Source organism: Channa argus, chromosome 10 (genome assembly GCF_033026475.1).
Source record: "Channa argus isolate prfri chromosome 10, Channa argus male v1.0, whole genome shotgun sequence".
Classification (NCBI taxonomy): domain Eukaryota; kingdom Metazoa; phylum Chordata; class Actinopteri; order Anabantiformes; family Channidae; genus Channa; species Channa argus.
Window position 1 is genome coordinate 24,060,330 of NC_090206.1, and position 26,143 is coordinate 24,086,472.

The 26,143-nt window shown below is 40.3% G+C and overlaps 2 protein-coding genes across 3 annotated transcripts; both read right to left on the reverse strand.

Annotated features, from left to right (window-relative positions):
- Window positions 1-249: 249 nt before the first annotated feature.
- On the reverse strand, window positions 250-21,575 carry sec24b (SEC24 homolog B, COPII coat complex component). Of its 2 annotated transcripts, XM_067517699.1 has the most exons (24): window positions 21,258-21,575; window positions 20,038-20,697; window positions 19,582-19,743; window positions 18,008-18,145; window positions 14,464-14,547; window positions 13,528-13,691; window positions 12,835-13,019; window positions 12,484-12,586; window positions 12,119-12,245; window positions 11,905-12,014; window positions 11,504-11,616; window positions 11,214-11,332; window positions 10,317-10,372; window positions 9,936-10,142; window positions 8,526-8,649; window positions 8,126-8,284; window positions 7,768-7,941; window positions 7,426-7,536; window positions 6,496-6,671; window positions 5,595-5,732; window positions 4,874-4,978; window positions 4,362-4,454; window positions 3,665-3,768; window positions 250-1,258 (listed from the first exon to the last, which is right to left on the reverse strand). In XM_067517699.1, exons 1-24 carry the CDS (start codon window positions 21,349-21,351, stop codon window positions 1,144-1,146), a joined length of 3,621 nt encoding a protein of 1,206 aa, XP_067373800.1. In that variant the 5' UTR covers window positions 21,352-21,575; the 3' UTR covers window positions 250-1,143. The 2 variants fall into 2 exon arrangements, with proteins under 2 accessions (XP_067373800.1, XP_067373801.1); XM_067517700.1 differs by lacking the exon at window positions 18,008-18,145.
- A 282-nt stretch (window positions 21,576-21,857) lies between these two features.
- On the reverse strand, window positions 21,858-26,119 carry LOC137133786 (thiosulfate sulfurtransferase/rhodanese-like domain-containing protein 2). Its single transcript, XM_067517705.1, has 9 exons — window positions 25,731-26,119; window positions 25,137-25,420; window positions 24,900-25,008; window positions 24,619-24,738; window positions 24,353-24,458; window positions 23,996-24,111; window positions 23,571-23,729; window positions 23,155-23,293; window positions 21,858-23,007 (listed from the first exon to the last, which is right to left on the reverse strand). Exons 1-9 carry the CDS (start codon window positions 25,860-25,862, stop codon window positions 22,778-22,780), a joined length of 1,395 nt encoding a protein of 464 aa, XP_067373806.1. The 5' UTR covers window positions 25,863-26,119; the 3' UTR covers window positions 21,858-22,777.
- Window positions 26,120-26,143: the final 24 nt, after the last annotated feature.

The window sequence follows — 26,143 nt, forward strand, 5'->3', positions numbered from 1 at the left end:
AGTAAAAGATATTTTTACTTCATTCGGTGAACTTACTTCATGACACATTTGTTGTTGGTTCCTATTCTGCCTGAAAAAAATCAGGGTAAGAGTCATAAGATGTGAGGTGGAGTGGTTGATGAAACTCGAGATTGGGAAGATGTCACATTACATCATGGCAGGTTTGTTTACTGATGGAAAATGTAATAATAGAAAGTTCTTTTTGACACCACACATATTTTTCTGGTTAGCACATGAAAGAAGAGAGAGTTCTGTTTTTTGGTTTATATTTAATAAGCTGGTTCATAAATTATCGCACATAAAAGATTTTTATCAATAGTTACAAAGTGGATAGCAACTTCAGTTAGCAGCTGGAAGAAAAAATAAAATCAATGAGAGGATGAACGTATGATCTTGTCAAAGTTCATAGAGCAGAGCAGAAAAAAAAATAAAATAAAAAATAAAAACTGAGCATACAGAAGGTTTTTTTAAAATGTTCAACCACCGTTGAATTGTGTTCCCATGTGTTTTAACCTCGGACTAGCAGCAAACAAAACGGTGACATGCACTTTTCATGTCGAAGCACGTGCCGAAAAGAAAAAAAAACGCGGAAGGAATGCGATTTCTGTTCTCCAGTGTATTCCAAAACTTTTAAAAACTAAACGAAGGAAGTGAAGGAGTGAATAAGTTATCAAATAAAAAGACGGCGCTAGCTACATGTGAGGCTCACAAAAACACATTGGACTAAAAACATCTTGAAGTGGCATCTTCGTGGCTTGAGTTTCTTTCCCCTTCTTTTCTCATGAGTGATGGATCTGATGAGACCCAAGGGGGTTTGACAGTGGTTAAGAGGCAGCAAGGAGGCGCCGGAGGGCCGCTTTCAATCATTCGTGTTGACATGAAGCAAAACAGCTGCTCGTTCAATCGTACCCGCAGTACGGCTTTCTCTTCTAGACCTATACCGCTCTGATGATGGCCAAGTCATGGCTTGACCAACGAGCTCCGGCGGTGGATTTGTTTTAACAAGATTGCTTCACAGAAAGGGGATGTAACCCACGTCGCTAAGACTGGTCAGAGGGAGCAATGAGTGTCCGTCATTGGCTAATGTTATTTTTCACTCTAAACAGACCAAAACCTTTCACGCGCTGATCAGAGACATGGAGCCTACTTGGTTACTTGCTGCTGAATGTGCTGCAGGAATTCATAGTAAGAAGAAGCCGACTCAGAGCGATCCTCAACCAGGTGCTGGAAGAAAGTGGCTTTAGCAGAAGCGTCGTCCCTTCGGAAGAAAAAGAACAAATGTCACAAACAAACAATGGCAAATTGCTAATAAATTGCTGGGTGTACATTGATTTTTCAACATTTTTCTTTGAGAAAATTTTTTCAAATACCTTTAAAAGCTTTTTTAAATTATGCATTAGTATCACGGTATCAGGGCTGAAAAGTTAGTCTTGGATCATTTATCAGAGTGCAAAATCAATTTTGGAAAGCCGCAATTTCCTTTTTTTTTTGGTTGTTGTATCAGTGCTACAGATTTTACAACAATCACACAAGTAAAAACATCTGTCCGAACAGGCGTCACGTGAAACCTGAAGAGGAAGTGAGTCAAAATGAAGGTTCAAATAAGCAAATAAGCTACAACTTAGGAAGAACTGCTGTGACGATCACTACACATGAACAGAAATCAAAACTCCACTATGAAATTACTCCAGTGATGGTCGAGGTCACAGCACAGACAGGGTACTCAGGGTACAAATTTTATGTATGGATTTTTTAGTGATTTCTAATTATCAAATGTAGAATTAACCCCAGCTGATTCACTTTGTTGACTGTGAGAACTGTAATGCTGACTGGGATGTTCAGTGAAGTTTCAGTGGCTTCAGAAATGCAGCCTACAGCTAAGAGGAAGGAGGATGTGAGCAGGCAGCGGAAACAGAGGAGGCATCAGAGAGAGAACTGGATTATTTGCAAAATGAAAAGAATGAATAAGAATGAATGAATAACACGCAGATGTAACTAGTGGGTACATATTGTTCAAACGGTTTAAAAAAAGAATGCAGCTAATTCTTCCCATGTACCAGCTAACATGTTTTCTTTTTGGCCTGTGGATAATAACCAACGCCGTCTGACCTGTAATTCAGGGTGCACACCGGCGGCAGCGGTTAATGTTCAGACACCTGTGTCTGGCTCATAGCCAGGGCAGCTCAGTTTCCTTCAGCATCGAATCATTGGCAGCTGTCACATAGCATGTCAATGTGACCAAACAAATGTAAAGTGTAGCACATTTTTTGGGGGGCTACACTGCAATGAGGGCCAATATGACAATAATATTCTTAAATTGGTTTTTTTTTGTGTGTATGTGTATGTGTGTGTGTGTGTGTGTGTATATATATATATATATAGATAGATAGATAGATAGATAGATAGATAGATAGATAGATAGATAGATAGATAGATAGATAGATAGATAGATAGATAGATAGATAGATAGATAGATAGATAGATAGATAGATAGATAGATAGATAGATAGATAGATAGATAGATAGATAGATAGATAGATAGATAGATAGATAGATAGATAGATAGATAGATAGATAGATAGATAGATAGATAGATAGATAGATAGATAGATAGATAGATAGATAGATAGATAGATAGATAGATAGATAGAGAGACGTTTTTTCTTGCATCCCAAATCATGTACATGACATCCGCCCTCCTCCTAGAAACACTGTGGTGTAAACATGTGGTTGAGCAACAATGCCGTGGCACAAAGAGTAGGAAGGAGAGGCAACAGAAACAATGCTTTCTCCAGGGACGACTTTACCACTGCTGTCAGTGACCTCACTTCTTACTATGTGCACACACTGGAAATATTTTTCTTTCAACCTCAGGCCAAACTCTATAAGGAAGGATTCAGGTTTAACATGAAACCAGTCACACCCTGTTTCTGTCGAGCACTGAGCAAGAGCAGCTCGCTGGCAACGTGAAAGCGTTTTTTTAGGAAGCGGACAACATCTGCACCCCTTGCTGATGAACTATATACTGACGTATGGGTGCGACTGACTTTGTCGTACTCAAAGAATATGTTGTTGTAATTCTGGGCTGTTGGTTACTAAGTGCAGTCTGTCCGGCTCAGGTTTTTTGGTCCTGGCCACAATATCATTTTTGGGGTACATACTTTCTAAGATTTTATTGATCGAAATAGGGGAGATACCGGTTCAGATGTATTAAATACAAGCTTAAACTTTAAAAACATATAGTTAAACTGGAAGAATGTGAATCCTCCAACTTCTCATCACTTATACATTTCAGACAGGAAAGAGCATTTCCTTCCATTTACTTTGAGTACAAATCAGAGAATAAATATAAAAGGCTCGTACGTAGTTTCTGGTTACTGTTTGTGGCAGCCTCTCTGCATAAAGTGTGACACTAACTGCCAGTTATTACCAGCACAGAGCTTTGAATGCAATTGTAAGGAAATCCTGTTTAGCAGCACCACCTATTATTTTAATGAACAAACTCATGTGTGCATAACGATAGTGGGTGGAAGAACAGAGATTTACTGAAAGTGGGATTACTGTAACATGTGCACTACATTTGGACAAAAACTATGAAAATCCCACATCTGGGTGTTAGAAACTCTTAGTTAGTGAGTGCTGCTTAAAGTGCAGCAGTGCTTACTTGACGACGTGTACTGTCGAGCTGAATGCGCTGTTGTCCTGCAGCCAGTCTAGGAACGCTCGCACTCTCTCAGACAGTGTAGTCTCCAGCTCAGGAATGTGACTCTGGGTGCCACAGACAGAGAGACAGAGAGAGAGAGAGAGAAAACCAAACATCAACAACATTGTTTTCACTGCAGTGTTTTAGATAGGAAGCAGATAATGCAGATTCATCCCAGCTAAACAATGGGGTTAATGCAAAACATGCCTGTGGTGAGAAATGCGGGCTTTGTAGGTGGCTCGGCAATGCACCGACCCCTTTCTGGAAAAATAAAATGAAGCGGCATAAACAAGCGCTGACGGCTGCACTTTGTTTTGGGTGGTGCGCCCGTCACACCCACACTGCGTGGTAATGACAGAGCTTTCTAGGGGTCCGCACAGTATGTTAACAAGCAGAAAAGCTCCGCGAGTTCTTTTTTTAACTTTACTAAACAAAAATGCACCCCTCCTCAATTGGGAAACAAAACTGGGAAAGTGTGCACAGTGCTGCATTGCATCATTTATACAGCAACTGGGTGGAGGCCTTTTATCAAGATGGAAAACTCTGCCACTTCCCTAATCAGTTATTCTCTGTCATTTCCTGATATGTTGCCAGTGGGTAAAAGGAGTTTATATATTGATAATCAGGTTTTCACAACGTGTATGTGAGTTTTGCGTACCATATTGGGGGGTATGGATGTGTAATTGGGGCAGCCCAAAACATCTCGGATGAACATTTCGTTGCAGCATTTGCCGATCCAGAGGTAAAACACCTGTAGAGACAGAAACACGGAGCATCTCAATGAACAGTGAATATTTCTGACATAGCTTACAACCAGTCAACATTTCAGATCTTATATTTGTAACTAAATGAGAAACCAGGTCTGACAAAAGTGCAACTCATTATTTTCATTACTGATTACTCGGTTATTTTCTGCATTTTTGTAACGTAGTAATTTGCCAATAAATTAAGAAAACAGTGAAAATGCCTTTTCCTACAGCTTAAGATAAAAAAACAACAAAACCAAGAAAACCATGAAATCATCACATTCTCATATTAAAATACTGCGTTTGTGGAAAAAGAATAAGAGAAACACAAATATGGCTAAATCCCCTGAGATTCTCAGGAAACCTAAATGGAAAAGCACATCCCCACAGAACAGATTACTGGTGAATGACACTGAGAGCTCACGTTGCCACAGTCCATGAGGAAGGCTCCATCTCTGCTCAGCCTCTCAGCGGACAGGTGGAGCAGATGAGGCTGTGGAACCACAGCGTCGTTCAGATGGAGCGCCCCCTGCAGACCAGGAACAACACGTGAGAGGGATAAAGTGGAGGACACCTGAAAAGGATTTCTTGTGTTTCTTCTTCTTTGTGTGCAGTGAAAATGTACAAAGGTGATGTGAAAACTTTTACTCCACATATCTCACTCAAATATAATATTTATGAGACCCTATCCAAACATTCTAGGACACAACATGGTTGTTGTTCTTTAAAGTACTTCAGTATTTTTATTTTATGCTTCTTCACCCGTCTGTATAGCCTTCAATCTAGAGATAATATTGTACTTATACCAACTGTACTACATTTATGGAACAATAGTGGCTACTGTACATACATTTTAGACTGAAATTTTAGCTTCATGCTGAAAATTATACATTAGTAAATATAACACTGCATGGTATTTTTGAATACCTTTTCTGTGGTATCAAGTCCATATGCTATAATAAGCATGTAGCTCCAACTGAACATTTACTTCCCTTCTTTAGAATGATGTGAAATTTTGAAGAAACTTGTGACACCAATGGTTATGACTCATGTCAAACCCACACCCACCAGGCCTGAGTTATAACCTTCTACATGTAGTGAATAATCATTCAAACCTATATTATTTTTGCTCAGTGTTGTCCTACCTGATCTGACATGTTGTCCAGCCTGTACAGGTCAGGATGCACCATTCGCATCATCTGCTGCAGTGGCTGCGTCTTAAACTCACACATGGCAAAGACCCGCTCGTCCAGCCGTGTGCTGGTGCCGGTCCGCAGCGCTTTCTGCAAACAAATGTTTTGGTTTATTATTTCAGAGGATAGGGGGCTGCTGCATCCGGCAGAGATTTTAATACTCCATCGATAAAAAATAAATCGTTTATGTATTTATTTTACTTCTAAACAATCACAAATCTTCTCGTTTCTTCTCGTTTAACGTTAACTGCTTCAAAGGCTTTGTCTGTATAGCCACATAGGTTTAAAATCAATGTTAGGCCAAGGTAAAATGTATGTATACAGCACACAATTCATAACACAATAAAAGCAATCACAATAAAATAAAGATGGGTTCTCTCTTTTTTGCAGTTCTATGATCCCAGGTATCCCACAGTTTTGGGTGCTAAATTATGAATCATGGACGGTTCACAACAACATGAACAGACCTTTAGGGGTATTCATGTCAGGTGGTGCAAAGGGAGAGGGAGTGTGTCAGAATGTGAACACACCCTGAATGTATGAATGGACAAGTCCTGGTTCATGAATACAGACCGTGTTTTTCTTTTATTAGCGTGTTTGTGTGCAGATAACATTTTGTTCTTCAGGAGCAGGATGATTTTAGGTTTAGTAGATGTGATATAATTCAGTTCCATTTGTAATAACATAACAATTTAGCATATTTACTACATGGCCTATAAATAACTTCACACACTTTCCATAGTGGTTTTACATACCCTTATAAATCATGTGTGTCTGAAGCCTGTAATTCACCTTTTTAAACAAGTCAGTGTTTGTGTGTCTTTATGCACTGTTTTCTGCAAAGCGGCCACACCTGTTTGAGGAGAGCTAGGACGTAGAGAGGGAAGAGACGCATGGAAGCAGGGACCACGAGGCCGGTCTGCTGCAGGTTTGACACATTGCTCCTGTAGGCGCTCACCAAATCCACAACTGCATTCACCAGGGCATCACGAGCATCTGACAAGCTGGACGATACCGACCGATCGATGGCTGTAATAACAACACGGAGGCAATTTTGTGACACAATATGTAACTATTTTAGAAACAAAGGGGATAATGTTAAAAAAAACTGTTACTTTGTTGAGAGTACATAAATTTAGTTTTATTTCCCCCTCCAAAATCACTTGGTGCAGACATTCTTTACAGTTAATGGGGTCATCTTGTGAAACTTTCAGTATGTCTCACATTGTTGCAGAAAAAAGAATGTTGCAAAATAGGTTTTTACAAATATAAAGAAACCTCACAAAATAAGCAATCGTAACTTAATATTATGAAGTGAATGCTTTTATAAAGGAAATAGCAGTTTAAGCGTTGTTCTACTTTTTTCTGAACTACTTTATTTACATCATTACTAATCCTAGTAATCACATTAGGCAGTCTTACTGGGGGCTTATGGACAGTTAATCCATGTGTTCAGTAAGGAGCCTGGTGCAGCGTATGGTTTAAGTGTGTAGTAAGAAAAAAAAAGATGTCTTATTTACATTTTGTAAATTCATTCCTGGCCTTTAATGATCTGGAGGCTGCTGGAAAGTCGGTAAATTTCCCTAAATTCTACAGCTGCCTACTGTTTCCCCATTTCATTGTGGAACCTTTGCTGAGCACTGACTATCAAAAGCAAGTCATTCCTTTTACTATAATTATTAAGATGATTACTCTTACAGTATGTGTATTATGCAATGCAATGAAAGGTGTAATTGACAGCAATTCTGAGCAACTTGCCCAAGGACTTGCACTGCAGACTCACCCATGTTGGCTAGCAGACAAGTGATGGCCTGAACATCAGCTCCGGCATAAACATCGCTTAGCTGGTTGACAACTGGTAGGCACAGAGTGTGAACTCTGATGCGTCTTTTTCCTGCAGGGAGAGACGGATGGATGTGGTTAGTCGTTGAAGTTTGATACAAGATGAGGGTCACAAATAATAGAAAATCTAATCTTTTAAAACTAGTACAACTTAAAACCACTGAGGCAGTGTAAAAACAAATTGTCAATGTCATAGTTGCATTGGTACTTACAAGCATAAAAAAAACCCCTTCTACTGACAACTTGTCAGGCACAGAGCGCAATTTTATGTCAGTTTATTTACCTTTGCTGGAGGTGTAGAGCAGAGCAGCCTGGAAACAGGCCAGAGAGGAGTCCGCCAGAGAGTCATCAATTGACATCTGGACAGCGAAGGCAGAGTCTGGGTTCACATTTGCCAGGGACAGCAGGTCAGTGGATCGCACAAAGAAGTTCCCATGGAACGTATGGATGGACAAACCTGAGGTTGAGCAGAGAAAGAGGGCAGAGATAAAATGCTGTGAGAACTGAAATAGTAGTGAGATCAAGAGATCAAAGTGCAACCAGTGGTGATCAGGCAACCCAGTGTCAAAAAACTGCTGCTAATCAAATGTCGTCTAATCTTGAGAGACCTGGGAACAAACGCTGTCGGCCATCTGAGTTACCTTTAGTGCATCGTATTCTCATGACCGCCTCAAAGCCTATCTTCCTGGTAAGGTAGCGATCAAGATCTTTTTGGAACTTTTCTAGCTGGGCTGGGTTGTGGATGTAATGGAAGGATGGGTAGTAAAAGATGCTGCCTGCTGAATACTTGGAAACACACGCTGGAGAACAGGAAGAGGAGAAGGCAAGTATTACATTTCAATCCAGTTAATTGCTGTGCACTATATGCAGAGATTTGCAGACAAAGGCCATTGTTAAGAGAAGTAACACTAGACGCTGTTTTCTAGTTAGAAACAAACCAGAGTATTGATGAGAAGGCACAAGAAAATATGATAAAGGCCATTGCCTCATAATCGCAGGATGCAGGATAAACCCTGATTTTCAGGTTGGAATGTTTCTTACCTAGTGAGGCAAGATCGGCATACTGGGAGCTGAGAAGGAAAAGATCCACCCCAATCTGCTGTCCTGAGCAGTCCAGTGCAAGTTTCTTATAGAAGTCTGTGGCTGGGCCCAGGTGTGGCACTCCCTGCAACAATACATATTAGTTATAAAACAATCCCCTTTTTGTTCTTAGTTACACAGCTTACAACAGAGGAGATGCTGAGGAATTAAGATTCTCAGGTTTATGGAGGTTTTTTGGATTTAAATAGTTCTTAAAGTCATGTTCTGTATGAAATCACTCGAATGGAGATCGAGGCCACATAATCTGGCTGATGACGAGTTTCCCTAGTTTATATAGGTTCCCTTGTATATTTACCTTGTTTTTCATGCTCAACATCCTCCTAAAACAGGGGTCACCAACATGGTGCCCGTGGGCACTTGAGTAGCCCGCGGGCCTGTTCTAAAAATATATCAGCATAGCGCCACTTACCAGTGAGCTGCATCTAATTTTTCTGTCGCTATTGTTTTTTAAAATCACATTTGATAGTTATTGTGGGAAGTCATTAACATGATCTGTGTCTTCACATAGATCAATATCCTTAATTTAATCAATTATTAATAATAACATATAATTAAAAGGTTATTTGAACAAATTTGTTATTTCAAAAGTGAGTATTAAACTGGTAGCCCTTCGCATTAATCGGTACCCAAGAAGTAGCTCTCAGTTTCAAAAAGGTTGGTGACCCCTGTCCTAAAAGAACAGAAGCCAAAAGAACCAAAAACTTATTTGGGAAAGAAAGAGCATCTGATAATTAGTTCAGTTAAATCTTGATTGTTGGAAACCAGTGCAGTATATTCTTGGCATGTTTTCCACATCAAAGCAAGAATGTAGATGATGAAGACCAATAAATCGGTGCGAGGATGTTAAAAGGCACAGACTTGAACTTAGCGTCCTCTGTTGATGTTTTGTCACTGAACTAAAATGTGCCCTAAGATCCAATTGTAATACAGCTGGTAATAAAAGTGAGGTCTAGTCAAAATATAAATACGACAGTTCTAAAGCTGTACAGTGGGGGAGAGGGGGATGGAGCCCTACTAACCACTGCCTTATGTCTGTCATATGGTTGGGTTTATTCCTCACAAATCGCAGCGAAGGGGACACAACCATAAATTAAAGTTCCCTTCTATTTGTTTAGTTGTAGTCTGTGGTTGGCATAAAGAAATCTGCTCTGCTGTTATTGTCCTACAGAGATCTTACACTTATATAAGACACACTGAGTAGAGGAATTTGTTATATCATCACTTCTGTTAATTCAGAATCAGTCTTGAACTGAGAAAGAGAAAAGAAAAACAGCAATTTTAAAAGGGCAACATTTTAGTTCTTATTACTCGTTATTGTCCCACCAAAAATATCCAACCTTCCCTTTATACCTTTGAGCTTGAGCGCTGGCTGGGGTCTTCCCTCGACTGCAGCATACCAGCACCGAGCGTGGGCAGCTGGGTCTGGAACACTGTGATGCGCCCCCCGGTTGGTGTCATGAGCTTGTAGGCTGCCTGTAACGCTGGGCCGAGGGCGCTGTGAGTCTCCCTGCTCTGGCTGAACATAGCAGGCAGGGAGGTCAGCAGGTCATTCACCAGCTGAATGGGAAAAAATAAGAGACGGAGAGAGAGAGACAGAGATGGAGAGAGTGAGAGCCAAAGAGAGTGACAGACAAAGAGAGAGAGAGATTAAGGAAAATTGTGAGAGAAAATTAAAATTAAAATATTAAAAGTGACAACGCAAATTATATACGTATACTGAAAAGGCTGTACCTCCTTGCTTTCCTTAAGGTTCACCATTAAACTGTCATGAGATGGTATGAAAACATCTGGAAAAAGGAAAAAAAACAAACAATTAAAATCACAGCAGAACCCATTAAAAAAAATGTTTTATTAAAAGGAACACACCGATTCGGTTTATGGTTTTAGATTAGCTTTGCATCAGTCCCTCTAATCACATGTAACTTGACTCACTCTTCTGCTCTGTGGGTCTTACACAACGGCAAATGCTTTTGGACTTCCTCCAAAAAGATTTAGATTTACAACACTTTTAAAATGTATATGACCACTGAACACATCCAAATAAAGACTACATAAAATTGAGACTAATAATAAATTAATCACGAGTTTTATTTTCACAAAAACATATTATCTTCTCTGAAAACGTGCTTGCAATTAATAAAGGATCCATAAAACCAATAATTCTCTTTAGTGATGTGAGAGAAGTCAATGAGAAATACCTGAATTTATGGTGTAATGTGTTGGGGCTTTTGTTTGAAAGTATGTATGACCTATGACCTTAAACTATTTTACCTCCCAGTAACTTCACCTTCTTTTACTGTTATTTATGTATATAAGCCAACTCGCCTCTGGAGGACAATAAAGTTTTACTCTGCTTACAGAATGACAAAGTACAGTAAAAAAAAAATGATATTTTTGATGACCCATTTGTTTTTAAGTCTGTTTGTTTTGTATTTGAGGATGTTGCTACAGAATGGAAAGGTATAATCAAATTTTCTTCTTGATTATGAATCTAGTAATTAGCTATCACCAACTGTCCCTCAGAGTTCAATATAGACACTGGTGCTGTGCAGCTTTTAAAACAACAACGCTTCCTTGTCATTTCTGACAAAGTGAAATCTTCATCCTGACTCAAGTGAGCAGACGTACCATCTATGTCCGACACCACCAGCATCTGCGGCCGAGACAGTCCCTCCTGGAGGTTGTAGAAGTGGATGGTGCTGTCAAAGGTGAGAAAGCCCACCCTGGTACGTGTATCACCGGGCAACCTGAAGCCCATAACAAGGATTTGTTAGAAAAAAAGATTTCAAACTGCTGTGACTGCTTGTTTACAATATCGGCTTATTTTCTGATTAAGTCATGTTGAGAAGAAAATTAGACAAACAAACTCATAAAGCAACTACAGTCTGGTTTTTGTGCTGATTATCAACACTACTCACTTATCCAGGTTGTCCATAAGAGATTCACAGAAGTACTTCAGGTATCCTGCTTCAACAGCATTGTGAGACACATCGAGCACAAACAAGTAAACTGCCGGTTGTGGAGGTCTCAGCTGAATACACAAGAGAGTAATAAAACAAGTGATTACTGGGGATTCAATGAACTGACACAGTATATGAAAGAGCTGGGCAATGTGAAAAATATATATGTGTCGATAAAGGTCTAAATTTAACTGTTTAATTCAGTAAACCTTCTCTCTCGTCTATTAGCTTGTGTGCCTTCAAATAATCGAACACTAAGAAATGTGTCCCTCTAGTGGACAAACCTATAGCTACATAACAAATTTAATATAATAAAAATGAACTTAACGAGAAGTTTAGGGACAGGACAAACCGCTCACCATGTAGTCTGAGGAGGCGATAAATTCCACGGTGGAGTTTTGAACCTCTGGTCTTTTGTGGGGCTCACCATATGACCTGGTGACTGGGTTGTACATAAACTCATCTGGAACTGAACAAGAACGAATAAATGTTCACAGACCGATATTTAATTAGAACAAATACATATGTGGACACACGAAACAGAACATGAATATTGCCTGGCTGAACTCATACCTTCATTGACCCGGTAACAGAGGTTACACTTCCACCTGCGCTGGTCCAGGAAGGTGACAAATGGGTTGATGTAGGTTCGACAGGAGCGACAACGCACTATCGTGTTTGATGTGATCACTGGTAACTGCTGCATATAGGAAGCAGATGTAAAAAAGAAAAGATTACTACGATGAAAAACTAAAAAACTAAGAAAAACTATTATTTATTTGTCAGACATTTTGAGCTCTGGAAAGTTGCAACAGGTATATTGATAAAAAACTACATTAATTGCAACAACAAAAAATAAACTACAACAAAAATACTAAATGTATCTGAAAATCTTTGTCTTTGTTTTGTTTTTTAGGGTTTTATGTGTCAGACTGTACCTGTAAGTCTCTGAAGGGGTGGAGAAGGAGGCCCAGTGGGAGTCGGGCTTTGTTGAGCAGAGCCTGGGTCTGGGGAATGCTGCTCAGCGTACACCTAAATGTCCTGGTCATCAGAGAAACACAGGACGAGAGACAGGGTATTAGATATCATGCGCATACGGAGACACTTTTAAGGACTAGTTGCGTGAGAAATAAACAGTAAATATGAGCGAGATGGTTTTTCTTTTTTAAATAATGCAAAGTGAAAAGGTGAGACAAGACAAATAACAAAGACAAAGACTAATATAATATAAAAATAATTACAAAAAATTAAAAAATTAACTAAAAGGAAATCCCCTAATCTTAACTTACTGTGGACTGCAGTTGACCTTCTTGAGGTCGGGGCTGAGGTTGGGTTCAGGGGCCTCCAGGGGCCTGCTGGGAAGCAGATTCCTTTCTTGCAGCAGGTTGACTGGCCTCAGGGTCTCCACCTCTAGCTCCGGCACCCCACTCAGCCCCCCCAGGGCCGCAGACAGTTGGGACAAGTTTGGGAAAGACTGTAGACAAAAAAAGATAAAGGACTTTTATTCTTGCAGTACTGAGTGACTACAAGAAGACATTTGTTTCAAGAAAGGGTGGGGCTGAAAAAACGATACATATACTGATAAACTTCAATAAAAAGTCGGTGTTACAGCAGTTCACAACAGTTAAGACAGTTCAGAAAGTTTTTTGTTTCAACCCAAATTGTCAACTGTTTAGTACAACTTATATTTGATAAGCACAAGCTGTACTGAACATTTGTTGAAACAAATCAATGCACAGACCTAAACTGCAGCAAAACTGCAGAGCGCATGGTAAGAAACAATGGCCTATCGCAGTCTAACTTGTTGCCACTGCAAATTATCTGCAGATCATTTTTCTTGAGTGATTGGTACTTAAATGTCTGAAGAGAGTAAAAAAATGTGCTTCGCTTTCCCACAAACCAAGTGTCAAACAATCGGAAACCTAAACACAGATTATTGTTCAAATTGTTCAGGTGAAGTCATGATCAATCTGTGGCCTCACCTGGGGGAGCTGCTGGTAGCCTGACTGGCTGTACAGGTTGTGAGAGGGGGAGGACTCTGGGTGGGAGGCCTGTTCCTGCCGATATGCTGGCTGCATGGTGTGGTAGCCATGGCTAGCGTAGGGCTGAGCCTGGTGGGTCATCTCATTGGAAGGTGGCATAGAATCTGGGAAAGTCAGTTCAACATTGAAGCAATGTATATTTGAAACACACAAGCGGTTGCCAAGGTGTTCACGTGACCGCAAAAGTGCAACAACAACAGAAATAATGAAGTTTAAACATATGATTTTTATATGCAAAAGTATGGCTAGTATGGCATAATGAGCTTTTGCATAATCTAAGGTTGGCTGTGTGATATTACTTTCATATTTTGAGATGACAAAAAATATGATGCTCCATCCTTTGTAAAAGCCACAAAAGTATGCTGTTCATTTTTTTGGCACAGTTGATTGTGAATTTGCACAGAAAAATAATCAAATATACAGTACATCCATCCATCCATCATCTGTAACCACATTTCCAGGGATTCAAACCTGGGGACTTTCTAGCCATGCTAGGAGGGAGTGCTTCCCACTCCACCACAGCATAAATACATTTTGGTCAAATATATATTTCAAATTGTAATATGAAATTGGCCTTCCCAATTGGTATTGTCATTAAATGTACATAAAATAATCCAAAGTGTAATATATTGTTATTGAGATATGAAATTACGTATATCAGCATATAAAAATCGCAGACATTTTGAGGTCTGCCATCGCCCTAGCACTGCATAAACAATATATCAGTGCATATGTTCTGTGCATGCTGATTTTGCTCAAACATGTTTTAATACATTTCAAATCAGAAAAATATGCAAATATTTAAAGGCGGTTTTAAAGCTAGTAAAAGACCTATATAACCTATTATTTGGTGTAGAACATGTTTACAATAAATACCTGGGTAGCTGCCTCCTTCTAGGGAGTCATAGCTGTTGGGAACCGGAGAGGCACTGCCAGTCGTTGAAGATGAAGTGTCACCACCTGACGGGGCCAGAGAACAACGACAACAAAAAAAGACTTTAAAGTCAATATCAAAAAGGGAAATAACTGTTAAGACATACATTAAAAATTGGTAGATATTTTAAAAAAAAAAAAGGGGAAGTGAGAACATGAGAAACAATGAACTGAACAAAAACACGGAAGGAAAGAGGACTGAGATGAAAGAAAGCAGGAGGGGGAAGAAAGAGGAGCCAAGAAACATTAAAGAGAATGAAAAGCAGTTTAGTATATTTAGCCATGATGTTTTCTGTGTTTGGACTCCCCCTGGGCTCAGAGAAGAAAGATGAGGCAGAGTGAATACAGGAAAGAAAACATCGTGGAAGGATGCACATTGATCTTGAAAATGGTAGTCCCTGTGTTTTGGGGGGGGGAAGCACAGGACAGAAAATATGACAAACTTTTTGTTATTCTACTCGTGTTGTCGTGCACATCTTTTTCTTAATTCCTGTGTCTTTATCCCTTGTGTTGCACAACGAACACAATCCTTGTAGTTGCACTGCAATATAATGTACTGCAGCCACCGTTTGTGCCCTCATGTCAAAAGAGGAATAGCTTTTCCTAACACGACTACAGGCTAAGAATATTTGAATGAATTTGAATTATTCCATTTGGGCCAAAAGGAGGGATCAGCAGCAGCAAATCAAGACGACAGGCCCCTCGCTGAGAGCTCATTGGACAGCACGGAATCCAATTATCTCAGACTAAATGAGAGTAGCAGGCTAGTGGATTATGTGCTCTGGAAGATGAGGACACCAGAGAGCTAAGCTTCGGTCTCCAAAATGTCCAAAATCTATCTGACCGCCTTTTTCGGACTTGCCTTTTGTTCAGTCAGCTCATAGACAGAAAACACGATCATACAAATCTGTCCGTATCTGTGTTATCAGTGGGATTGTGGAGGCTTACTCATTGCAGGTTTCCCCATGTCCTTTGTCATCTAAGCCTCAACAGATGGTTTTAGGATTTTTAGTCACATGCCCATTTTGCTAGCTCCCAGGCAGTTGCTACACGTGGGGCTTAGTTTTATTTGTCGGGGATATTTTTTTTTTTCCTCCTACATTTCTGTACTGTGGTCCATGCAGTCAGACATTTATTTTTTGTATCTTTGTTTTTCCTACTTATTTGAACCATTTAAAACCATTTAAGTTTTTTTAACAAGCATTGTAGGAACCTTATGATTTCAATGTTACAGGAACTGAACCAGCAGAGCTTTTATTTGCTCGTCTCCAAAGGATGAATAAACCTCAAGAGGATGCAAAACCTACATTTACTGTTTTGATTCAAATTGAATTCGAAACATCGATGACTAAGAATTAAGACTAAGAAGTTTTTTAGCTTTTACTAGAGTCATTTTAAGTGTGTGTGAGTGCGCAGTTTATTTTACAAAATGCAAATTGGGTTTGAGTATTTCACTTAATCACAGCAGTGAAATGACAACAAGTACAAGTCATCATTCTGGAACAAGCAGCTGCGAGACTCAGCAGGCTGAGAAAGAGGACATGACAAACCGCAGTGAAGAGGGCAAAATCCTGCGTATGTCTTGAATGCATCAGCAGAGAACGTATAACAACTGACGTTACAAATATACATACTTGAAAAACAAAAAATAAAAAGAAACCAAAAATGATTACACAACTAAACTCAAAGGGACAGGGATATTAATGCCGGAACAATTCATCTGCTGGTTTTAAAAATACGACGTCTTTATCTTTGAAACTTTTGACTATTGGTCGGAAAAAAGAAAACAGTAGAAATAAAAAAGTTAAATTGTTATTTAAGTAATCAATGTTTATTTCATACTGACAATGGAAAGATGTCAGATTTTAAAGTTCCACTAAGTTCTACTTAGTTTAACACTAAAATAACCATATGAACAGGAAAATAAAAAAGTATTATCATTTATTAATTCTCTTGACTTGATATCTTGATGACACACACTAAGTTATAATAATAGTTATAGCAATATTCTGCTCTGTAAAGGGGTGATTCCGAACAAACCTTAACAAAAAAAGAAAGTTGATGAAAGTTCTGTTTTTAAGATTTGCACAACACTGCACAACAGTGTAATCTACTTTTTATCCATTTGTAATATCAACGGAAATATTTTGATTTGTCTCATGACATCCAGAAAACAACAACTGGTACTTTGTTGGAGCAGGCAACTTGTAGGACAGAGCAACACCAGGGACACTTAAGAAGTCCCGAGGGGAAAGCTGAAAGCTAAAACAAGCTTCTCTTTTTATTAAGAGATGTGCTAATGAGTGCTCGCTGTGCTGAGAAAATATTCACCCATGCTCTCTCATGGGGAGTCAGCAAACACACAGAGACACTGGACCTGCTGGCAGGGGACGGATTATTTATAAAAACCTGGTAACCTCTGGCTGATGACACGTCTCCTGAGAGACGTGTCATCAGCAGAGCTCTTGAGTGGGTCATAACAAGCACGAGACTGTTAAAGTACAGTATTTCTGTAAGAGAAACAAAAAAGTAAGGGTAAAGAAGTTTTGCAACCCGTAGTTTTTGTAAGGGGACTGATAGTCATGTGGTGTTTCTTAAAAGCACTGTAAGAAAAATTAAAGCCATTGCCGATTTTTAAATTAACGGTTTGCCTTGTTCTTATGGCAAAGAAAAGTTACACTATAGCTTGTTTTACATATGAAGCCCATACGCGAGCTTAGAATTAGATAAACACATCCAAGTCCAACTCAAATTACAAGGTCATACGATTTATAACTGCTATATTAATTTGTAAGTAACAGCACATATTACTTCATTTTTCTTTTCTGTTAGCAACCACACCTGGATGTCTGCTGGTAATTGAAGGTGCACTACAAATGAATGATCATGCCTCAAAGATTACCAAGTGCAAACTGCACGGCATCCAAGGATTATAGCTTTGACTACATTACAAGTAAAAGAAAATGTAGCTGAAAGCTTGAAAGACTCTAATTCAAAGACTGAAATTCATTCAATCAATGTCCATTACAAGTTTACCATTCTGAGAAAACAGACATTTCTTGTCAGTTTTCATTGATGGGGCAACAGAACAATGTTTAAAAGAAGAATTCATCTTTGGTACAAGCACTGATTACTGTAAGGGGTCAAGATGGTGAACAACGGCTGAAATGTGGTAGAGGGCGCGGAAGGAAGAAGAGGAAAAATCTGATCAGCCGATTAGAAAGGGGACGGGGTGTTTGGTGGGCAGCAAACTGATTAAGACTTTTGGTAAGATGAACAGAAGCGACAGATGGTTGACAGATATAGGAAGGCTGCAACGATTGAAAGTGACACTGGATGTACAAAGGACGAGTGGTTTTGAAATAAGAGTAATAAAATTTGGTGACATGAGATGGTACATTACGGACAGAGCTGAAGGACCTTTGGGGGGGGGATCACTGTATAAGTTAAAAGAGTAGTTATGGGGAAAACAAAAGCTAAAGCGGACCTGCTTCCTCATCCTCATCTTCCTCCTCCTCCTCCTCATCATCATCTGAGCTGGATGACGAGGGGGCAGCTGCTGGACCTGAGGTGGCAGCAGTGGCAGAGCTAACTCCACTATTAGCAACATATCCATACAGCACACCTGTTGGAAGGGGGAGGTGGGAAAGGTACATAAGAAAACTGTCAAAACGGGAGGAGAGAGCGTGTGTGTGTGTGTGTGTTTTAAAGCAGTAAGCTAACTTCTCCCATTTTCTGATCAAAGCAGCTGGTGGTGGTGAACTACTCAACAACAACAACAGCGCTGATGTTCTTTGTTTTATGTAACAATACAACATGACCTGCAGCTAAAGTTTAATAAGCAAAAACATGCTGCTTACATGTGTTGTAACATTAATTCTGAATCCACCACTATCTATAAAAATCAATAAAAGATCACTGGCAACTTAAAATTGACAAGTATGCACTTTCTTTTTGTGCACTGCAGACTTTAAACATCTCTTAGTATGTATCTCAATCTGAGCACCTCACGTTTTGTTATTACTGAAGGTACCGTGGTTTCTAAGTAAATTCCTCAAAGCTGCAAGTTTACAAAAAGTTACTAAAATATCTCACACCATCAATTACTGTAAATGCTGCTAAATCCATCACACTGCTTAAGCCTCCACTAACCACCGCATTCAATATTAACACCACCGCTGCAAAGGTTTAGACAGCCTCATTAGAAACCACTAACCACCTTTATATATATATGTTATACAGGTGGGTTGTGAGGTAGTCCTGTTATTACCCTGCTGTATAACATGTTTTTAAAAAGAGGAAACTGATTCAAACACAGTTAGCTGCACACAGACAGTAGAAAACCTGTAGAAATGTTGTGATTATGAGTGTTTTTACAGTTCATAAAATGTATTGTCCTTCATCTGGGATGTGACTACACCTGTCAAAGTGTTTTTGCATCTCAAATTATAATTAAAATGCAAATGCAACCTGTTGAAAAGGGACAGCAGTGGGAAAATAAACAGGTTGCAGTTGAAATAAACCAGCATCTGCCTAGTAAATTGTATGTTCCAAGCTGAAACCCTAAAATTTGTATAAATGCCGACACTTGCACATCTGAAAGTGTGTGTGCGTTGTGTGCGTGTGTGCACCGGACTAGGAAGTGCAGCTGCGACTGTGTAAACCAGTCTTACACACTGGTGAGCAGGACATCCATCAATCAAACAGCACACGCTACTACAGGCTGCACCAGAAAAAAGTATCAGTGGGCTGTATATTCTCCCGGCAGTGAAGCAGCTTACTGCTAGCTATAAAACATTCTCATACCTTTAAAAGAAATGCACAAAACCTAACTCGACCCTACATTCCATTTATTCCAGAAACAGCTTCAATAGATATTTTGTCTTGCAAGTAATTGCACAACGTCAACTCCCAACTATGTCCACAGAGAAAAATAAATACACACACTCAAACTGTCCTTCATCTGTAGAAGTGTGAATGATAAGTAGGTAATTAAGTTCCTGCCTGATGAAGGCAAACATATTAAAATGCTTTGTTTTCAGGGCTGAATCTACTTATTACCTTGATGGTGGCCTGGTGAGGAATGTACTGAAGTGGAGGGGGTTCCTGAGAGCGGTTGGTCTGCACCTGCACCTCCACAGCTGTGAGGGACCCTGCCATAGGAGTCATAGCTCAGCGAAGGCCGGTGGCTTTGGCCATAATGTTGCTGGACTGTGACCTGAGCTGCACAGGGAAAAAGAAAAACTGGTGAAAATAAAGATAAGTGCATAACCAAAACTCCTAACTCCCGGGGAACGTTTGACTTTCAGGAAGAGGACCAAAATATACAGTTTTACACAAAGTAAGCTTTTCTCAACTCCTAATATTTGTGTGTAGATCGGACAGTTTCACCCTTGTATTGGCTTATAGAAATGGGGATTCACACACATGCAGGTGAAAAACAGGCTAAACCAGAGAATGTTTTTAAAAATCCCTATATTTCCTGGTAGCAGTTTTCTCAGCTTCACTGGGACATACCTGTGCTTCCTTGACCATTCATTGTTGGTGTCAGTTGGCTAGAAGCAGACACACTGTAGCCAGGCTGCAACGCTGCTGGTGGGGGTGGATGAGAGGTACTGTATTGATGTAAGGGTGCACCCATCTGGTTGGTGTTCTGGGAGGAACTGAGGGTGCCATACTGGCTACTTCCTGGTGCAGATGGGTAAGAAACAATGGGGTACAGGGAAGCTCCAGGGCCGCTAGCTGGCGCAGGAACCAGACTGGGTTTCTGCTGCTGCTGCTGCTGCTGTTGTTGTTGAGGGTGCTGTGCTGGGGCTGCATGGTATGAGTGCTGTCCATAGTACGATCCTGGTGTGACGTAGGGGGGATGCTGCTGCTGGAACGGCTGTTGGTTGTAGTGGGTGTTGGATGATGGAGGTGCTGAAGAGGGAAGTGTGGGATATGTTCGAGGAGGAGGGGCAGATCTTGGGGGAGCACTATATAGGGAGGGTGCTACATGGTGCTGTGGCTGTTGATGGTTGTTCTGGTAGTAGTTAGCACTGTGGGCGCTCTTCGTAAAGGGTACTTTGCAGGGTGCAGGTGTGGAGTAGGCAGGAATAGTGGGGTAGCTCTGTTGTTGAGCTGGGGCTCCATAGTAAGATGTAGGCGGATACATGGATGGGTCTGTCTGTGCTGGACCTGGGAAGATGGAGAAAGGGCCCATGTTAATGATCCATTTCTGTTCTACTTCCACCAGCGACAGTGCTCTGAAAGCTGGCCGGCTTCATCCCCAGCTCATCACCTGAGCAGTCAAGAGTCAATGCCCCGATAGCACAGAGCAGCAGCCATGAATGGGAAGTAAAACATTTACGTGTACACGTGATTTAGCCGTTTTGACAAGTGGAAATTCAATTTGAAGGAAACACAGTGGGATTATGGGTCGCGATGTGTCCCACGGGCGGGATTCGCTGCCACATAGCCGTCATTTTACACAATGCTAACCGCTATGGTTACTGGGCTTCACTCCTTGGTCAACGTTAGCCTCAATTAACCGACTAGCTAAAGCAAAACCTCGCGTCCCGCCGTATTTCCACTTCGCCCTAATCCGTTCTTTCGGTTACCGTTATAGCTACTATTAGAGCATAGTTTTTAAAACCGCAGAGTAAAAACTCAACGCCCGACCGACTATCTCAAATCACAGGAGGGTTAGCATGCTGGCGCTAGCCGGCCGGCTAACCGCATCCTCTGGCCTGCTTTACCGTTCTGACAGGGGGGAGCAGCTCCACCGTTCGGCGTTGAGTTCTGGCTGTAGCTGACAGAGCTGGTCAGGTTTGGAAAGCCCGGGGCAGACATCGCTCAGTCCTCCCGTCCTCACGCCCACAGGTAAACACACATGAGCGTCGCTGTCCTAACGCCCGTTTCACCCCGACAAGTAGTGGAGCGGAGGCTGCTGACGGTCAGTGAAGACCCAGGCAGCCCGCTTAGTTCTGCTCGGGCTGAGCGCTGAAGCCTCCAGTGAATCTGGACGTGGAGGAGCTTAACGTTAGCCGCCTCCTGCTTCGTCCTTCCACGCCCCCTTGTGGACTCTCTCTGCAAGTAGCGGATTTTCACCACTTACTTGTGTTTGTTTGCTCAACAGAATGTGAAGAGGATGACATATGAAAAAACTACCATACGCAGAAAGTCAATCAACAAAAAAGATTGTTCCATTAGCTTCTGCGTGTACGTGAATGATGAGTTGTTCGTTGAAGCCCCAAGTTGGAATTCAAAGCAAAATAACTTATCAGGGGTTTCTAAACTTTTGCACATGACACACTTTCTGTTTAAAGTTTAGGAAATAAAAAAACAGTAGTAACATATTAAGAATAGATGTGTTTAATGCAAAGTGCCTGCAGGGTTGTATTCACCTACATTCACTTTAAAATCATCCAAATGTGTACAATCCGTGCTTTCTCCAAAAGACACAATTTGATAGTCTTACAGCTTGTTTCCCCCCCCCCTTTCTCAGTTTCATATTTCACTGTATTTATTTAACCTAAAAAACAAAAAAACGTTTTAGTTAAAAGTATCCATTCCCCACGGGAAATCAATATTAACTGAAAATGTCTTTCGAAGCAGAAGAGCAACAATGTTACTGTATCTTCCTCTATTCAAAAGGTGTCTGCAGGAGAATCGGAGAACTACTCTATGCTGAGATCCGCCGAGGACGTTCGGATGGCTTCATTTCACGTCTTGTTCAATGCCATCGCAGATGTGTGTCATCCCGAGCACGGCACGCACACGTGTTACCCGCTTGTGGTTTCGCAGTGTTTTGGCAACACCAGCAGTCGTAACCTAGTGTGGTGTAAAGAGCAGAAAGCTGCTGCAAATTCTGCGTTTTGGTATATTTGTGTCTTCACTTTGGGGGAGAATAAACCATGTAATTAACAACAAAGACATCAAACAATAAAATCCAATAGTTACACAACACAGCACATATCTCCTGAGATTTCCTTTCTGATCATTCAATATTCCTGTCATAAAACTGGAGGATTCTGTAGGTGTATTTGTACATTTTATCAATAAAAGATTGTTTTATAATGTAACATCAGCTTTCTGAAATATTCTGACTTGAGAATCTAACCCCTTACATACAGTAAATCTAACATATACATTAAACATTTTTTTAAAATATAGTGGAGACTTTCCTCTATTTCTAGATTCTGATTAATATGCCTGGATAGGCAGCATTTTTTATCCAGCTGCTAGATCTGACATCCAAACATGACCCTGTCTGTCACTACACATCCTGGGGGATTCTGGGACGCCCATCAGTGCACTCGCACTCCTCTTTGTGCTGTCTAATGGTGGAGAATGCGCCGCTCTGAGCTTGTCCTTTGGTCTGGCAGGTGGGGCAGCAGGCGGTGTGTCCATCCTCTCTGCAGCTGGGACAGGACAGAACCAGCTGGCAGCAGAACTGGGTGGAACAGAGCACATAATGGTCCCAGGGGCGGCCACAGTATCTGCAGTCTGAAGAGAGACACAGAATCCCTAGATCTTAACACAAAGACTAAAAAACAGCAAGTAAATGTTTTATTTTTTTGTATTTTTACATACAGTAAATAATTCAACATTTCAAACTAAGTTTCATTTGAAACGCGCACTAAAACCTCTAACCTGAGATGACATCATTGTTGGAGGAAATGGCATAGCGCTCATCAAAAACAAAAAGCTTTCCACGATAGAAACCCTCTGGAAAACACTCCAGGTACTTGTGAATTCCACCTTTCAGCTGGTAAACCTCTTTACAGACATCCTACAAGTGGGACAAGGAGATGTAATTAAAATAATATACAGTACATGATGCTCTTTGTGCCAAATATTACAACTGCTTTATGTTTAATGTCAATGCAAAAATGTTATTGTATCCATGTGAGCTGTTCCCCGTTTCATTACTTTTGGTTTATGGAACAAATAATAACAAGGTCAGGCAATGAGGAACTTCCCCCCCTTTCATAGACTTAAAATCTAATACATGAATTAGTTAGACCATAATTACATTCTTTAGTTTGAATTCAAGAAAATAAACTTACTTTGGAGCGGAGGTAGGCAGAGCCACGTTCACATCGGATCCCTCCGGTGCAGTACATGAGAACCTTCTTATCTCTGAACAGTTCCAGGTTCTGGTCCACATAGTCTGGGAAGTAGCTGAATTTACGGATGTTTGGGGCCAGACACCGAGGAAATTGCCCCTGCAGAGACAAATAATCACCAACAAACTTTTGTAGCAACAGCGCATCTTGCGCAAGTATATTTGAATAAAAACACAAGAAAAATTATGGAATTTTCTATTCAAGGCAACATTTTAAAACTCTACCACTAGTGGCACCTTTGGCATTTGACATTTTTCTTGCAACAAGTTAAACATTTGTTTAAAGCAGCTGGTTTACATATAAATCTCACAAATAATTTTACATATAGAACCTGTGCAAGTCAACATTTTTGATCAAATACTAACAATTTTACTCTCATAAAAGTTACGACAATCCAGGAGGATGGTGTCCTTGCACAAATCTCCTTTAGCCAAAAGATCCTCCACTTCTTTATGAAAATCTTCAGGCTCCAAATGAACTCCTTTAGAAACAGGACAGATTAAAACTCAACACAACAGTCTTTACAAACAACAAAATCATCTGCTAAAAGTCAGAACTTTTTACAGAAAAGCTAAATAAACCAGTGGTGGGACAAATTTGTGCTGTCAATTGTACAAGCAAAAATACAGGAAATGTGAAATAACAGAGATATAGGCATTAATATTGCTTGTAGTAGTGGTATTATTTTATGGTAGTACATTAGTTCTGCTGTTAAAACAAACCTGCCAGTCTGTAAGAGATGAGATCAGGATCCACTCCCATTGGGACGATTTCATTATAGACTCCGACCCTCAGGTCTGTAAAACACTCTGCGCCGCCATCACTTGACTGACACACAGTTCATTTAAATACAATGTGCACTCTCAGTAATAAAGGACGCATTTGTGCTAATATGTTTATTTTAATGTTACGTTGACAAGGCCTTAAAATTGCAGTCCACCATGTCTATAAATTATCACATCCAGGTTTACAAAAATCTTATTCTGACCTTAAAATCTTCCTTATCCATCTTGAAGAGAGGGTGCGAGCACATTGCATAAGTGTAAATGTCAGTGGCCACCATGGTGCCACCAACTGTTCCATTGATGCCTTCTGTTGCCACCCTCACCTGCAAATTGCATATAGTAAGGACACAATAAATATCAGGTTACAAAAAATGTGTTTGTTGTTTCTGTAGTGATAATAATAAAAAAAGATTCAAAGTCTGTTTTGGTAAATGGTAAATGTTTTGCTTCAAGTGTCATCTGGAGGTGGGATAAGGGAATTCACCTTGCCGGTTAAGTGGAGCTTCTCACACAAAGCTTTCTGCCAAGCACATATGACATGTGGATTCTCTACTTGACAGTAGCAATAGTACAGGAGAACTTTGCCTGGTCCCCTGAAAAGACAAAGACTAACGCCTCAATATTTTAAAAATCACACATTTTATCATATCAAAAAGGCACACAGAGCCCCAGATAGCATAACAGCTGGACCCAAACTGGAAAGTCTAAAATTGACCATTACTGTTTAAGTTCCTCTTCAGAGATGTGACTGATGTCAGGTAACCATGCAGAAATGTCCACTGGCTTGGCCTCTTGATCCAGCTGCATTTCAGGTTCTTCTTCCAGTTTTCTTAACAGACGCTCGTACGTGGCCTGCGTGAGCTGCTTTATCTCGCAATCGTGAGTCCTGGCGACGTGTTTGTGAATGGCAGAGTGTTCCATGAATGTTTGGCCACAGCAGTGCCAAGTTGTAAGGCCTCCCTCCTGACTGTCCTGCCTCTTGGCAGCCACAAAGGCAGCAAAGGACTGTGAAGTAGACAAAGCGTGAAGAGATTTTAATGTTGGCAAAGTAAAAAAATAAATAAATAAATTATAATTTCATATTAAAAATTTAAAAGTGTGACAACGTTTTTTGGGGGGGGTCTCTCAATGCAGTTAAACTAGTTACTTTTCCAATACATAATTATATCTCTCCCATCAAAAGCAAAGCAAAATTTATTTTCTCCTGCTCCTGTTCTCCTAGCTCTAAGATTACACAACTTGAAACCTCTTTATTCTTACAATTTAGTACTTGCAATGAAATTAAAACTATACACATGTTTCTGTGCTCACTCACCTTTCTCCTGCAGAAGCTGTAATACCTTCTTTGTGTAGCAGAAAGTTGTTTCTCTTGCTTTAATCCCGTAGATGTTGACGTGTCAAGTTCAAAGTCGTTGAACTCATAGCAAGGCTTATTATCTGATTCCATGGTTTTTAACAGTTTTAAAATGTCAACTGAAGCCAGCCAGTCGGTAAAAAGTAGGCTATTTAGCCAAGTTACCAGACTTATCTAAAAAAAAAATAAAAAAAATCAGAGCTCCCCCCGCTTTGCGGTCTAAATATGTAGAAGGATCATGATGGCCATCATATTTTTAAATGTTGACTGGATCTCGGCTATTAAGAATAAAATCTTAAAAGTTACAAGATACACAATTTAGACAATACATTCCCCCAACGTGTAGAAGAAAACATCGGGAGGAAAAAGAACCG